At 34.6% G+C, this 16658-nt stretch overlaps 2 protein-coding genes across 2 annotated transcripts in view; both read right to left on the bottom strand.

Moving 5' to 3' along the window:
- The window catches only part of LOC136034172 (uncharacterized), a 341873-nt gene that overhangs the window by 88111 nt on the left and 237104 nt on the right, over window positions 1-16658 (bottom strand). The window lies entirely within an intron of this gene.
- Window positions 1-16658, bottom strand: part of LOC136033616 (vacuolar protein sorting-associated protein 29-like) — a gene marked incomplete in the record, with an annotated part of 116033 nt that overhangs the window by 76884 nt on the left and 22491 nt on the right. The window contains 1 exon segment of the mRNA XM_065714408.1: window positions 5054-5289. Within this exon segment, the coding sequence (XP_065570480.1) occupies window positions 5054-5289 (236 nt within the window).

Genomic DNA, 16658 nt, shown 5'->3' with positions numbered 1-16658 from the left:
AAAACAAAGATAGAACACTGAACTAAAAACAAATAAAACCACCACAAATATTAATAAATACAATTATCGCAACTGATCCATGTAGGGAAAAGATGCTATTAGAGTTACTTCAATGAGAACATCAAAGCAACTGAGGAAAAAATTATAAAATTGAAACTAAGGTAACTATTCTGTTGCGAAATAATCCTCTTGTTAGCTATTATTGAAGCAAATGTTTTTGGTCCAGTAAGTAATCTGGCCCCCTAGCGATTATGTAAAATCTTAATTCCCTTATTGATTATTGGTTCATTTTATAAAAGACAATCATAAATAGGCTCAATATTTAACTTTCCCGTGCCTCTATCTATTTAGAGTTAGCTTAGTTTCAATTTTTATAATTTTTTTAAACGGTGGAGTTTGAAGAAAATGACAAATTACCTTTTCTTGATATTTTATTAATTAAAAATAATTTCCATTTACTGTTCTTAATATATAGAAAGCCTACATGCAGTGATAGGTATTTGAATGTTCATTTGTGCCACCCTATTTCAGTGAAACGAAGGTAGTGATTTCACTGGTGGATAGAGCTTTCAGAATTTTGTTCCCAAGGGTTTTTAGAGTCTGAATTGTTGTATTTGAAGAATATTTATTTTGTAATAGCTACCCAATTAAATTCATTGATAAAATAATAAAAAATAGACGCATTAAACATAACAATAGGGTCATTGGAGTTTCACAGTCTTCAGAATTAAATGTGTCAAAAAGTTCCATTTCTTTGCCTTATGTACCTATTTTGGGGGAGATGCTTAAACGAATTTTGCGTAAACATAACATTGATATATGTTTCCAATCGGTGAGACCAATTAGTAATTTCCTTAATTCCGGGTAGGATTTATACCGGGGAGATTTAGTTAGTGGGGTTTATAAAATTCCTTATTCTTGTGGAAAGTTTTGTATTGATAGGACTCACCAACAATTTCTTGAAAGATTTATTGAGTGTCGCAACTCAATGGAAAAAACGCTACAATTAAGCAAGTCTCCTGAAAATTCTGTTTCGGCTCTGTTCTTTCATCCTTAGCATTTTAATTAATACTGGAGAACCCAGCACTCCTTCATGGAAATTCTCTCCCCCCATGAAAAATTCCTCCATGGAAAGATCCTCTCAAGTAACGAAATCCGCCCTCCACCAGAAAAAAACATGAAAACGTCTGATACTTCCCAATAACCGATAATTATATAAACAATGGGCAAAGTTCAAAACTTGCAGCCCTCCCCCTGGGGACGGTGGGGGGATTAAGTCGTCCCCAAAGACATAGTTATTAGATTTTTCGAGCATGTTGAACAAAATGATTATCTTAAGATTTTGATCCGGTGACTTTTGGGGAAAAAATGAGCGTAGGAGGAGGCCTAGTTGCCCTCCAATTTTTGTCACTTAAAAGGGACAATAGAAATTTTAATTTCGATACGATCACCCCTGAAAAAAAAGAAAAACAAATAAACACGCATCCGTGATTTTTCTTCTGACAAAAAATACAAAATTCCACATTTTTGCAGCTAGGAGCTTGAAACCTATACAGTGGGGTTCTCTGATAATCTGATGGTGTGATTTTCATTAAGATACTATTACTTTTATGGGGTGTTTCTCCTTTCTTTCGAAAATAAGGCAAATTTTCTTAGGCTCGTAACTTTTGATGGGTAAGACTAAACTTGATGAAACTTATATATCTAAAATTAGCATTAAAATCCGATTCTTATGATTTATCTATTGGTACCAAAATTCCGTTTTTTAGAGTTTCGACTACTATTGAGCCGGGTCGTTACCGTGAACGGTTTGATTATTTATACACAGTGCACCCAAGTGACAAAAAATATGGTCAAACTTCACACTATTTCTTTTCTCGTTCAGAAGTTTTTCCCAAGCTTATTTTCGTAAGAAACTTTCAGTACGAATGTCCCCTTTATGAGTCCGATTAGTTCAAGAGAAATTAATAGTGTTTCTTAAAAAGGCATATAACTAAAGATTGATTAATAAAAACTAATGTTTTTAATATGAGAACAAACCCCTACACCATACTCGCAAATTTGGATATCAATCTTACCAATTAGTAAAATTATTCTTAAATGATATTTTGAGTAGGAAACACTTGAAACTTACTATATTCAGAAACTTTTTAATGGAGAAGACATATTGGCGTAAAAAGTTAGGAAAGTAAAAGTTTGTGCTTGTTTACCGTGAAGTTATAAGATAACTTCGGACAAGGAACACCGTGAAGTTATAAGACAACTTCGGACGAGGAAGACAACTTCGGACGAGGAAGGCAACTTCGGACAAGGATAGTGACTTTCGCACGTATAATATATCTTGCATAGATAAATGCACAATTATTAATTGGAGGTCTTTTTTTGGGGGGGAGGGGTTGCAACATCTGAAGTTAAATTAATTCATAAGGGAGAAAATTCTAAAATCCTCAATATTACAGGGTGAGGTTGAAGAACGCTAGAATTTGAGCTCTATTTGATCCCTCCCTCTGAATGTATATAAAACAACAAGCAAAACGATTTTTGGTTAAATTTGTTCCTTAATTTCATTAAAATCCGAAACGGGATATTTTGCTTGAATTATAATCGTAACTCTTGAAAGCGCTTTCCAATGTTAATTTTTTAATTAGAAGCATTTGACAGTGGCTTTAATTTAATTCTTTGGTCGTAATTGGAGGTCAAAATGCTCCAATTATTGACAAATTATATTGAAATTATATTGACAGATCATAAGGAAATTATATTCACCAATCCTGTTGACAAATTATACGGACAACTTACACTGGCAATTATGTTGACAAGTCAATTATGTTTATATCAAACAGTTCGTGGTAACAAACCGTAGTAAGGAGCAACCCGGCTCAATAGTAACCAAAATTCTAAAAAATAAAATTTTGATACCAATAGTTACATCAAAAGAATCGCATTTTAATGCTGATTTTAAATATATAAGTTTCATCAAGTTTAGTCTTACGCATCAAAAGTGACGAGCCTGAGAAAATTTGCCTTATTTTAGAAAATAGGGGGAAACACCCCCTAAAAAACATTAATCTTAACGAAAATCACACCATCAGATTCAGCGCATCAGAGAACCCTAATGTAGAAGTTTCAAACTCTTATCTATAAGAATGTGGAATTTCGCATTTTTTGCCAGAATGCGTGTTTATTTGTTTTTGTTTGTTTTTTTTTGTTTTTTTTCCCATGGGCGATCGTATCAATTCAGTAGTCCTAGAATGTCGCGAGAGGGCTCATTCTACAGAAAATTAAAAGTTCTAGTGCCCTTTTTAAGTGACCAAAAAATGGAGGGCACCTAGGCCCCCTCCCACACTCATTTTTCCCCAAAGCCACCGGATCAAAATTCTAAGATAGCAATTTTATTCACCACAGTGGACAAACCTAATAGCTATGTCTTTGGGGACGACTTACTCCCTCACTGTCCCCGTGGGAGGGGCTGCAAGTTACAAATTTTGACCAGTGTTTACATAGAGTAATGGTTATTGGGAAGTGTACAGACGTTTTCAGGGGGATTTTTTTGGTTTGGGGGGAGAGAAGTTGAGGAGGGGGTTACGTGGGAGGATCTTTCCATGGAGGAATTTGTCATGGGGGAAGAGAATTTCAATGAAAGGGTCGCAAAATTTTCTAGCATTATTTAAAAAAACATGGAAAAAATAAATATGAAAAGTTTTTTTCAACTGATAGTAAGGAGCAGCATTAAAACTTAAAATGAACAGAAATTATTACGCATATGAGGGGTTAACCTCCTCGTAATATCACGCTCTTTACGCTAAAGTATTTTTAGTAATTTCAACTATTTATTCTACGGCCCTTGTGATTCAGCGGTCATTCTTAAGGAATTACAACAAAATTTAAGCTTTAGTGTAAAAAGCGAGGTATTTACGAGGGGGTGAACCCAACATATACTTAATAAAAACATACGAATACAGAAATTCGTTACGTAAGTTAATTCGTAAGTTACGTATATTTTTTACTAATGAAACCGTTCGTAAAAAATTAAAAGTTCTAGTTGCTTTTTTAAGTAATCAAAAAATTGAAAGGCAACTAGGCTTCCTCCCCCGCTCCTTTTTTGCTCAAAATCTTCCAATTAAAACTATGAGACAGCCATTTAGCCAAAAAAATTAATATGCCAATTTCATTTTAATTGTTTATGTGTGGAGAGCCAAAATCAAAACATGCATTAATTAAAAAACGTTCATAAATTAAATAAAAAAAAAAATACTGAAAGTAAGGAGCGACATTAAAACTGAGAAAGAACAGAAATTACTTCATATATGAGATGGGCTTCTCCTCCTCAAAGCCCCGCTCTTTACGCTAAAGTTTTTTACTGTTTAAAAAGTAGAGTTAAGAGAAAGGATCAAACTTTAGCGTAAAGAGCGGGGCGTTGAGGAGGAAAAGCCCCTTTCATATGTGGAGTAATTTCTGTTCGTTTTAAATTTTAATGTCGCTCCTTACTTTCAGTTTAAAAAAACTTGATTTTTTTATTTAATTCAGTATCACAAACTGTTTGTACTTTCCTGAATAATCTGAAAGGATACACATATGATACTTTCACTGTCCAAAAGCAAAACTGAGTTATTTAATCAAAAAGACAGTATAAAGGGTAATCCTCAGACTCTATGAATCGATAAAATGGAATCAAAACAACTATTTTGCATATATAGCACAAAAACCAGCGAAATGTCCGCAAAGTCCGCTGATTTATGATAGCAAAAATATACAAATATTCATGTTTCTTAATGCTTATACTGAAGGAACAGCAGAGAGCTTCCAAGTTACCTATCACGTAAAGGCAAACAAAGGTAAGGGGCCACACTGAGATTTTGATTAAAAATATAAAGGGTTATTCTCAGACTCCACTAATCGATAAAACGGGGCAAAACAACTATTTTACATATCACCCACGAAATGTACACAATGTCCGTTGATTTTTGAGGACAAAAATACCAATATCTTTATTTTTTAATGCATATGCTGGAGGAATAGCAGAGAAGGCTTAATAAGACATACATTAACTTACTTTTCTAGGGGCGTATAAGCTCCTGTAGCTGACCCAGGGTTGATAAAAAATCTATTTCCATGCTCATAAGCTTCAAATTTATGAGATTGGCCACTAATCAAAATATCAACATCTAGATGGCGTTGAACAGTTGCAAGTGCATCAATATCCCCCCAGGGGATAACTTGATGGCCGTGGATGAGGCCAATCCGAAATTGACCAACTGTGATGACTTTTTGCTCAGGCAGGTCAATCCCCTTAAAATAAACGCAATATGAGCTCCATTGATCTCTAGCACGTTATCAAAGAAAAATTCAAAACAGTTCCTTGTAACGCACTACAAGTAAAAGCGATCTGGTTCAATAGTAACTGAAACTCTAAAAACTGGAATTTTGATACCAATACATATATCGAAAGAATCTTATTATTCAAGCTCCTCTTCGCAAAAATGTGGAATTTTGTGTTTTTTACCAGAAGAAAAATCACGGATGCGTGTTAATTTGTTTGTTGTTTTTTCCCCAGGGGTAATCGTATCGACCCAATGGCCCTAGAATATCGGTAGAGGGCTCATGTGAACAAAAATTAAAAGTTCTAGTGTCTTTTTTAAGTGACCAAAAAGATTGTCCGATTTTTCTCAAAATTGTCCGATCAAAATTTTGAGATAGCCATTTTTGTCCAGCATAGTTGAAAGGCCAAATAACTATGCCTTTGGAGATAACACAATCCCCCATAGCCCCTGGTGAAAGGTCTTTGAGTTATAAAATTTGCTCATTTTTTACGTATAGAATTTGTTATTGGGAAGTATCGATACATTTTTAGGGGGGCGAGTTTTCTGTTGGGGGTATTTCCAACAGGGAGAATTTTCCACGAGGAGGCAATTTCCAGGGAGTGAAATTTTCATGGAAAATTTTACACTGGGGGATTTGCCAGAATTCCTATGCGAAATTCTTCTTATGTCTTGCTTTCTCTTTTCCGACTCAATTTTACGCACGGAAATGTTAAGGGTAATTGTCCATGATACATTTTCACCAGGATTGAATTGTCTAGAGGATATATCCGTGGGCAAGAGGGATTTTTCCTGCCCACTTAAAACAAACAGAAATTGTGTATATAAGGAGGGGTCACCCCCCCTCTTCAACACCTCGCTCTTTATACTAAAGTTCGATTTTCCAATTCTTTAAGAACGACTACTGAAACAGAAGGTTCGTTTAATTAGAACAGTAAGAAGCTTTTTTAAAAGAAAAAAATGTTTTACATTGCGATTTTAGCCACACAAAATGTAATGCAAGGTCTCCATCAAGTGATGGAGTACATTGAAAAAAAAAAGAAAAAAAGAAGAAAGAAACAACATGTCGTAACTACATTCTAAAATACAAACAAAAATAATTCCACGTCAAAAAACAACATTTTGCCATTCATGGCCAGTTTGCTTATTGCACAAGTGTACATTCAGCTCAGCTAACTTAGCACACGAGTCAGACAAGCTATATTTTTTCATCAAACAGGAGTTGCGGGTCCACGGAGGAACTCGCAAACAGAAACGGTACTAAATACAGAATATGTGGCAGGACGGCACTATTGTAAATTCTCGCAAAATGGACTCTATTCAAATGAAACTGAGAACTAACAATTGTACCATGTGCATGACGGATTTTCGTTTCCATATTTTCTAGCATCAATAGCCTAGTTTTCTTCATATTTTTTCCAATAGAAAGGCCAAGATATTTCAACTTATCACAAGGCTGTACTTCTATACCATTCAGATCTATAGATATATTATCTGATCTAGTCGTATCTATATCATTAAAAATCAAAACATCACATTTTTCTGCATTTAGGGAAAGTCCAATATCACTGTAGTTTTTACATATATCCAAAAAAAACATTTTTCTAGCCCACTGATAGTCTTACTAATATTAAAAACGTCGTCTGCATAACATAATATCGACAAATCAGCACCTTTATATATACAGCACGAAGAAAGTTGGCACTGAGCTGGAAGCGTTACAATATTATAAACCGCGGGAGAAGTAACCGCACCCTGCTTAACCCCGATATGAATTGGTATATCATCAGTCAGCAAATTACTTCCAGGTGCACGTATTTTTAAAGATCATAAATGGTGACATGACGATTATTACGAGTAACAAGATGATACGGTGTTGTTCTTCTAATCTAATATTTCTTTCTTCTCCCCTGTCATTTTTGACTCGTTCTGATTCTCGCTGTCGCTTATCTCTTAATCGCACAATTGGCTCTTCTTCACTTTAATTTTTTAGACAGCGTAACCTAAGAGTTCTGCTATCACCTGAAAATGAACAACGAACGCATAATGCTGTGTGGAAGCAAGCATTGACAACTGCCAACAAAACATATTACTGTTAGAATGATGTGCCTTTTTAAAATTAATTCAACGAGCAATAATTGTTTGCATGTGTGTCTATAGACTTTTCCTCGAACTCGGTTACATACTTTTTTTTCTTAAAACTGGCATATTGACATTTTTGGCTACAAGGACGATCTAAATAGGTGGCAACTTAATTCGTATATACATATATATATATATATATATATATATATATATATATATATATATATATATATATATATATATATATATATATATAGCCCTTTTAAGCAACTATTTAAAAATTTTGATCGCGAAGCGCTACTTTCTAAGACGAAATACTCATACATAACAAGTTAATAAAAAAGAATATTTATACTACCAATGAAGAGTGAGACAGAAAACTAAACGAGAATCAAACAGTTCGTGGTAACGAACTGTAGTAAGGAGCGACCCGGCTCAATAGTAACCAAAACTCTAAAAAATGGAATTTTGATACCAATAGCTATATCAAAAGAATCGTATTTTAATGCTGGTTTTAAATATATAAGTTTCATCAAGTTTAGTCTTACCCATCAAAAGTTACGAGCCTGAGAAAATTTGCGTTATTTTAGAAAATAGGGGGAAACATCCCCTAAAAGTCATAGAATCTTAACGAATATCACACCATCAGATTCAACGTATCAGAGAACCCTATTGTAGAAGTTTCGAGCTCCTATCTACAAAAATGTGGAATTTTGCATTTTTTGCCAGAAGGCAGATCACGGATGCGTGTTTATTTGTTTTTTTGTTTTTTTTTTTTTTTCCCAGGGGTGATCGTATCGACCCAGTTGTCCTAGAATGTTGCAAGAGGGCTCATTCTAACGGAAATGAAAAGTTCTAGTGCCCTTTTTAAGTGACGAAAGAAATTGGAGGGCACCTAGGCCCCCTCCCACGCTAATTATTTTCCCAAAGTCAACGGATCAAAATTCTGAGATAGCCATTTTATTCAGCGTAGTCGAAAAACCTTATAACTATGTCTTTGGGGACAACTTACTCCCCCACAGTCCCCGTGGGAGGGGCAACAAGTTACAAACTTTGACCTGTGCTTACATATAGTAATGGTTATTGGGAAGTATACAGGCGTTTTCAGGAGGATTTTTTTGGTTGGGGGGAGGGGTTGAGAAGAGGGGGATATGCTGGGGGAACTTTCCATCGAGAATTTGTCATGGGAAAAGAAAACTTCTATGAAGGGAGAGCAGGATTTACTAGCATTATTTAAAAAAAAATTAAAAAACAAATGTGAAAAAGCTTTTTCAGCTGGAAGTAAGGAACAGCAATAAAACTTAAAACAAACAGAAATTATTACCCATATAAGGGGCTCACCTCCTTATGATACCTAGGTCTTTACGCTAAAGTATTTTTAGTAATTTCAACTATTTATTCTACGGCTTTTGTGATTCAGGGGTCATTCTTAATGAATTGGGATAAAATTTAAGCTTTAGTGTAAAGAGCGAGGTACTGACGATGGGGCGAATCCCCTCATATATGTAATAAAAACATGAGAATACAAAAGTTCTTTACGTAAGCTAATTTATAAGTTACGTAAATCTTTTACCAATAAAAAGATTCGTAAAAAATTAAAAGTTCTAGTTGCCTTTTTAATTAACCAAAAAATCGGAGGGCAACTAGGCTTCGCCCCCGCTCTTTTTTTCTCAAAATCATTCGATCAAAATTATGAGAAAGCCATTTAGCCCCCCCCCAAAAAAAATATGTAAATTTCGTTTTGATTATTCCTCTGCGGAGAGCCAAAATCAAAACATGCATTGATTCAAAAACGTTCAGAAATTAAATAAAAAAAACGAGTTTTTTTAACTGAAAGTAAGGAGCGACATTAAAACTTAAAACGCACAGAAATTACTTCGTATATGAAAGAGGCTGCTTCCTCATCAACGCCCCGCTCTTTACGCTAAAGTTTTTTACTGTTTTAAAAAGAAGAATTGAGAGAAAGAGTCAAACTTTAGCGTAAAGAGCGGGGCGTTGATGAGGAAGCAGCCTCTTTCATATACGAAGTAATTTCTGTGCGTTTTAAGTTTTAATGTCGCTCCTTACTTTCAGTTAAAAAAACTCGTTTTTTTTATTTTATAGTTCAGGCATGATAGTTCAAACGTAATTTTTTGACCAAAATATATGAAGTTTCTTTTCTCCAGTATAGCTTAAAACTGACCATATCAAGAAGCATAATTATAAGCCGAGTTCCAGTATATTCTAGTGTGCTTAATTGTTAGCAGAAGTTTCACATTTGGCTAAGTGGGTCTAATCATTTTCTCTTAGATAATATACGTACGTGTTAAAACTTAAGAAAAATACATGTCTTAAAAACGCAGGGAAATGGGGAATTCAGTTCTTAATAAGAACACCTCCATATGCAGCCATGCTGCTTTTTGGTAGTAGTTTAGTAGTAGGTAGTAGTAGTAGTAGTAGTAGTAGTAGTAGTAGTAGTAGTAGTAGTAGTAGTAGTAGTAGTAGTAGTAGTAGTAGTAGTAGTAGTAGTAGTAGTAGTAGTTTAGTAGTAGGTAGTAGTTTAGTAGTTTAGTTGGTAGTAGTTTGGTAGTAGTTTAGGAACTAAACTTAAAAAATAAGAAAGATGGGTGGAAAATCATTAAAAATAAGGCAACAAAAAAGGCCCAAAACAGCTTAAGACGGTCTAACTTTGAAGCTGCAGTTGAACTTGGGATTAGTACATCGTTTAAAGTTTATAAGCAAGTTTTAATTTACGACAGTTATGTTTAAAGTTACAAATCTTGCCAAGTGCTACGGGGTGTAACCTCTGCACGATGACATTCTAGATAAATTACAGTTAAGACACTGAGAATTAGGAGTTGAAAAATACACCTTAATACAAGAAGAGACAGAAGATTTCCAAGCGATAGTCATATTAAATTTAAGAAAAGAATGTCACAAAAAACTTATTCAAAGAATAATATTATCAGGCATTTTTATAATTTATACTTTATATTTTAAACTGTTATTTGAAGAGAGGAATCCTATTATCATTATTTTGAACCTATCCCTTTTCCCCTTCAAAAACATATCTTGGTTACCAGCCGAAGTTTGCTCCTCAAATTAACTTTTTGGCTTAAACCGGTTTCAACTCTCAACTTTAACTTCCTATCCAACAAAGTAAACAACAAATAGGAGCACTTTAACCCAAAAGTACAAAACCATATTTAAGTCAGAATTCGAGTGAAACTGCTCGCCGAACAGTCGGGAAACTTTTGTTTACAATTGAACATTACAAAATGTTTTCAAGTTCAAAGTCCCTTATTAACATTATATTTACAATAACAAAAACACGGCATTAGACAACCCCTCACTTATAGGCTCCATGGCCTAAAAGACAAGGAAAGAAAAACCAAAATAAAATCTAACAATAAAAAGGCAAGATGATGCAGATTATCATAATAAACTAATTCTAGTCAGGCGATCCGGAGCCCCATAGTACAAGCAAATAAAACTTTCATAATTAGTTCAAAAATAAAAATGGAGCTAATTTCAAAAGATCAATCATTACACATAAAAAAAAAACAGAAAAAGAAAGCATATTAATAAATAGATATCCATGCTGTAAAAAAAAATAATAATATAGTAAATAAGGTTATCAATCACTATTTACTGATTTGAATAATCTTTAAAAAATTAACCACCAGAATTTTGAATGTGACAAAGGAATGACAGCCCCGTGCAACAACTGGACGTGTATTTCATACTCATGCGTATGCCACTAGAGGGCAAATCAGACTGAACGAAAGGCATGACAGGGGACCTTATGGTTTCAAATCCTGGCAGACAAATACCACTTCTTAATGTATTTATTCCCCCCGCCGACAATTCCCATCACACGTTCCTGCGTTGTCAAAGAAAGAATAATCACGGAGAGAAAAATAAAATTAACTATGCACTATGAAAAATCGTGTTGCTATGGCAACTGAAGTGTTACATCAGCTTTTGGTTGATTTCATAGCAAAAGCGTTTTGGATGAAATACTTTTATTGTCGTTTTTGATCATCGACTAAATCCAGCTGAGTTCCGAGTCCAGTGTTTCACCCCTCTCCGGAAAATCCCCCCGACCAAAAAAATCCCCGTAGAAATTCCCCCGGGAAATCCTAGTCGTAGGAAATTACCCCGGGAACTTCCCCCACCCTCAATCACCCCAAGAAAATGTTCCCCACATTTATAATACCTATTTTACTTCTAATTCGTAAAGTATTTGCAAAATTCAACCATTTGTCTTCAACGGTCTTTAATTTCAGTCAGCACAAGAAGTATTCGAAAGATTAAGAGGGCCTTGCAAGGGATGATTTTATGCCTTAGAGGCTTAGACCTTTGCAAGAGTGCACTCAACAACTTTGTCGAGCTTATTAGTAATAATATTGACAGTGTAGTAAAACATATAAAACCCATGACATATTCATAAATTCAATTTATATATATATACATTAGATAAAATAACGATTTGTTTTTACTGAAAGTAGGGAGCGACATTAAAACTTAAAACGGACAGAAATTACTCCGTATATGAAAGGGGATGTTCCCATCTCAACACCCCGCTCTTTACGCTACAGTTTGACTCTTTCTCTCAACTCCACTTTTTAAAACAGTATAAAACTTTAGCGTAAAGAGCGGGTCGTTGAGGAAGGAACAGGTCCTTTCATGTGATCTAAAAAACAATCTAGGCTATATGGGACAGAAGTTTGAGAAAACTCGTTAAAATCCTAAATTTTGGATGAAAATAATATTTATGTGAGTGACGTTGTTTTTATATACATCAATGCAGTGTTGGGAAATACTTCAGTAAAAGTACTTAAGTAAAAGTAATTATTTAAGTAAAAAATCTCAGTACTTTTACTCTAATAAAGTAAAAAAAATTCTAAAGTACTTAATACTTATACATAAGTAAAATTTTGAAGTACTTAAGGGTACTTAAGCACTCAAGTACTTTCTTCATGACACAGAAAAATTATACCGGCATGACAAAAGGCGATGCGACAGATTGAACTGCCTATATATTAGTGGATGATGGGATTTTAGTCTTTGAGAACTCCTGGCCTGGCCCGGCTTCTGGCCCGGCGCGAAAATTCAAAAAAGGACACTATCATGACGGAACTACCACATACTGATATACACTGAACGGAAAGTTTTTGTGATAAACAGGAAGAACAAAACGAAATCAAGTAGCAAAGAGGATAGTGAACTTGTAGGCTCACTTTCGGGTTCATCTGACGCTGAAGATAATGAAGATAATACTGGCCCTGATTATAGCTCACCTTCTAAAAAAGTTAAGGGAGATTACTTTGCTGCAAGACCATTGAAACTTGAAACAGTCAAAAGTGAATTCTTTGGCACTGGACTATATTGTAGATGAGATGCAACCCCTGTACGCTGTTGAGAAGCCGTCGTTCAAAATCTGATAACAGGTCTAGCACCTTATGCAAAGGTTCCAGGAAGAAAACTTTAGTGGTGCAAATTGAAGCTAAGTTTGTTGAAGTACAGAAAGATATGGCTCGTGATTTTGAACTCACCGACTACATGTCATTGACAACAGACATTTGGTCTGCCAACAACAAAAGCTACTTGGGAATGACTGCACACTTGCTTAACGAGGATTTGAAATGGACATCTTATGCCCTTGCTCTTTGCCGGTTCATGGGTCATACAATTATGACAGAATTGCTGAACAACTGAACGGCGCATTTGCTCGGTACAAAACTGCAGTGGATAAAAAAGAACGAAGGGTTTTGACGGATAACGCCTCTAACTTTAGTAAGGCATTCAGGGAATATCCGATGATTTCCGATGAGGAAGTTCAAGTCAATGATGAAGAAAATGAAGATGAAGCAGGCCAGAATGACTCATTCTCTTTTACAAATGTTGGAGAGATACTAGATTCTCTTGACGAGCCCGATTATTTCAAACTTCCTCCACACTTCAGGTGTGTCATCCGCACACTTAACCTGCTTTCATCCACCGATTCTGATAAAGCCCTTGTGATATTGCATACAAGAGGCAGTACCACGCCACTTTTTCAAAGTGTATTGCTCTCTCTGGGATGCCGTGAATAAGAGTTCAAAAGCTGCTGATACTGTGAAAGAAGTATATGACAAACAGCTTATAAGACCTGTGGTAACCAGGTGAAACTCAAAGTATGAAAGTGTCAAGCGTTTGATGGATTGTCACAAAATTGGAAAGCTTCCTAACGCATGTGATGCTTTGCAAAAACCAAGGCTAACTTCTCGTGATGTTGAAATTCTTGAAGAAAGTGGCATTGGACATTCTTCAGGGGAAGAAAAATGCTACTTCGGTGCTATTTATTCTACAATCAAATCACTTGAAAGGAAGCTCAAGAAGCTGAAAGCTTTGGCGAAAGTCAGCCTGCCTTTGGTACATGCTTAGCTTGTGGGCCTCGAAAAAAGATTCCCCGCGATCCTGGACGAGAGAGTTCTTCATGCCAGAGACTATGTTATTGCTGCGGCAAGTCATCCTTTTTTCAAACTGAAGTGGTTTTCTAATAACCAGAAGGATGTAGCAGTTGAACTCTTGGTGGACGAAGCGATAAAGGTCAAAGATTTCAGAGGTACTTTCGAGGCTGATAAAGGTAGCTTTTTGTCTGGAGATGAATACTTTGATCTTTGTGATGAAGAATCTACTCCTGATAACTCTGGCAACCGTGGCTGTGAAACCAGTTCTGTGAAGGTGGAGGTTTTGTCATATATGAATGAGAGGCGAAAGTAACTATCTGTGCTGAAAGTGCACAGTCGTTCTGCACAATCATTTTGCACAGTCGAACGACTGTGCAAAGCGCACAGTCGTTCAGAAAAGTCGTTCTACACCTGCATAATTTTTACTCTAAAAAGAAACATGCTTGGAGATGGTATGTTTGAAAAGCTTCTGCTGTTGAAAGGAGCAAGAAAGAAATAAAAAGTTAAGTTATGATGAAGCTGCAATGGATGTTCCTTGTAAATTCTTTTCTTTTTACATCTTAACTGAAGTAAAATTCGATTTTTGATTTTTTTTCATGAAAACTGTCGGTTTTTCTGAAAAGCCGTCGATTTCTCCTCAGAATTTTGCTTATCTTGTCTATTTGGAGAGGAAAAGGATATTAAAGAAGTGTTTTGTGTGTTATTTACTGTAAGTAAATAATTGGTACTTATGTACTTAAATAATGAAGTACAATCGAAATACTTGAGTATTTAAGCACTGAAGTACTTTTTCAGAAGTACTTATTACTTAAGTATATTTTTAGAGAAGCACTTAATACTTGTAGGTAAGTAAAATTTCTCGGAGTAATTGGTACTTGTACTTAAGTAAAAACAAATAAGTACTTGGCACAACACTGCACCAATGAATGGACGAATGTATTTAATACCCATCAATGGAAAAACAGATGGAGTACAGAAAGAAAAGCAAAGCAAGAAAACATAAGACACAAATTCATTTAACATAAACAAAACAAAAACCCAACAATCAGAAACAGATGCCGACTACTGCTGTAAAACATTGGCCCACGGGTGGGTCTTGACAGACGAATTATTTTGGTCAATTTGCGACATAATCGCTTCTTCAGGAAAACAGTTTTCCTTTTCTCCTTCTGTCTCTTTCATGTGTTTTATGTTGTTTTTTTTTTGTTTTTTTTTATGTGCTTGTGCTGTTGCATTGGTGATTTCTCTTTTCATGATATATAGTGCTGGTGGAGAAATTTTTTTTTAGTTTTCTCCCCGACAGATCTTTACCCTGGTCCAGGTTTTTAACCTGATATTGTTAATTATTGGTGAGATGGCACTTATGCAAATTTCATGTTCTTTCATGTTTTTGTTTATGTATTTATTGACCTATTGACCTTGACATGTTTTTTGGACTTTGATGGTTGGATTTTGATTTGGATGTTGGTTTGTTTTGGATTTATTTTCAATAACTTTTTATGCAACAAAACACAAATATTAGCCTCGGAACTCGGAAAGATTTTTTGAAAGTTAGTAAGTGTAAAAGTCGTTGTTTTCTTTGCCAAGATCATTTTGTCCCCCGGACTTCTGTTAAGAGTACATTGTATAACAAAATTTTGCATGCAAGTTACGTGGTAATGTTAATTGTAGAACAACCAATGTAATTTACCTATTAGAATGTAATAAATGCTGCCTACAATATGTGGGGGAAACAACTAATAATATATATAAAAGATTTTCTGGACATAAGACAACAGTTAATAATGAAAAAACTAATAACTATCTAGTTCAACATTGTAATAATGGTAAATGTTCCATATCAGATATAACTGTCACAATTTTAGAAAATTTAGAATTAGAAAATTTAAATAAAGAAGAGAAGAATAATAGACTACGTAAACAGGAGGATTTCTGGATCCATACTCTTGGTACAGCTTATCCTTTTGGGCTAAATGATCGTGTAGCAAAATATGGTGACATGTCTCATGTTGTTGTTAAATGTATTGATGGTTTTATGGGCCATCCTTCTTTTACGTGTCCTACTAAACGTAAAAAACGATCGTGAGGACATAGGAAAAATAATAGAAAAAATGAATTAGATGTACATATGCTTTCTATAGATCTATGCCAGCTACTTGAATCTAGGGGTATGATTTCTGTAATAAAATGTCTAAATAATTTATCCAAGAGGAATTTAATCAAACTTTTCTGGATTGTTAAGAATAATACAGCTCTTGATTATAATTTTAAAGTAATATGTGATACAATTTGTATTCTAACTAAAACGAAATTTATTTCAAAAAAGAAAAAGTTCGATAAGATTAGTAATAAGGATAAGAGATTATATTTACCTATTAGTTTTACTTGTAAGCAGATTGAAGATATTAATTTACCAGAAATTTTAAATCAGCGGCATGTGAAACAGGCCCTTCCTAGTAATTTGAATTATAATGATAGTCCAGTTTTAACTTATGAATTTTCAAAAACTATTGGGCAAATTATTTTTAATTATAATTTAATACTAAAAAGACTAGATAGTGATATAAATTGGAAACCGGTTTGTAATTGTAAGCAACTTGGCCCATTTGTAAATCCTACTTACAAACATGTTATAACAGGGGACTTGTCAATAATAAAGCAAGATGATCTTCAAATTATAATGAATAAAGGGGCTAATTTCCGTCTTTCTCATCATCTGAAACCATCGAGTGTTCTTGATGGCTTGGAAAATGATTTTGATTTATTTATTGATAAGTGGTGCAAGAAAGAGAATAAAAATAAAGAGAGTTTTCAAAGTTGG

The sequence above is a fragment of the Artemia franciscana genome, chromosome 12 (genome assembly GCF_032884065.1).
Source record: "Artemia franciscana chromosome 12, ASM3288406v1, whole genome shotgun sequence".
Classification (NCBI taxonomy): Eukaryota; Metazoa; Arthropoda; class Branchiopoda; order Anostraca; family Artemiidae; genus Artemia; species Artemia franciscana.
The sequence above is the reverse complement of the archived record's forward strand: the minus strand, read 5'-3'. Positions and strand labels throughout refer to the sequence as shown.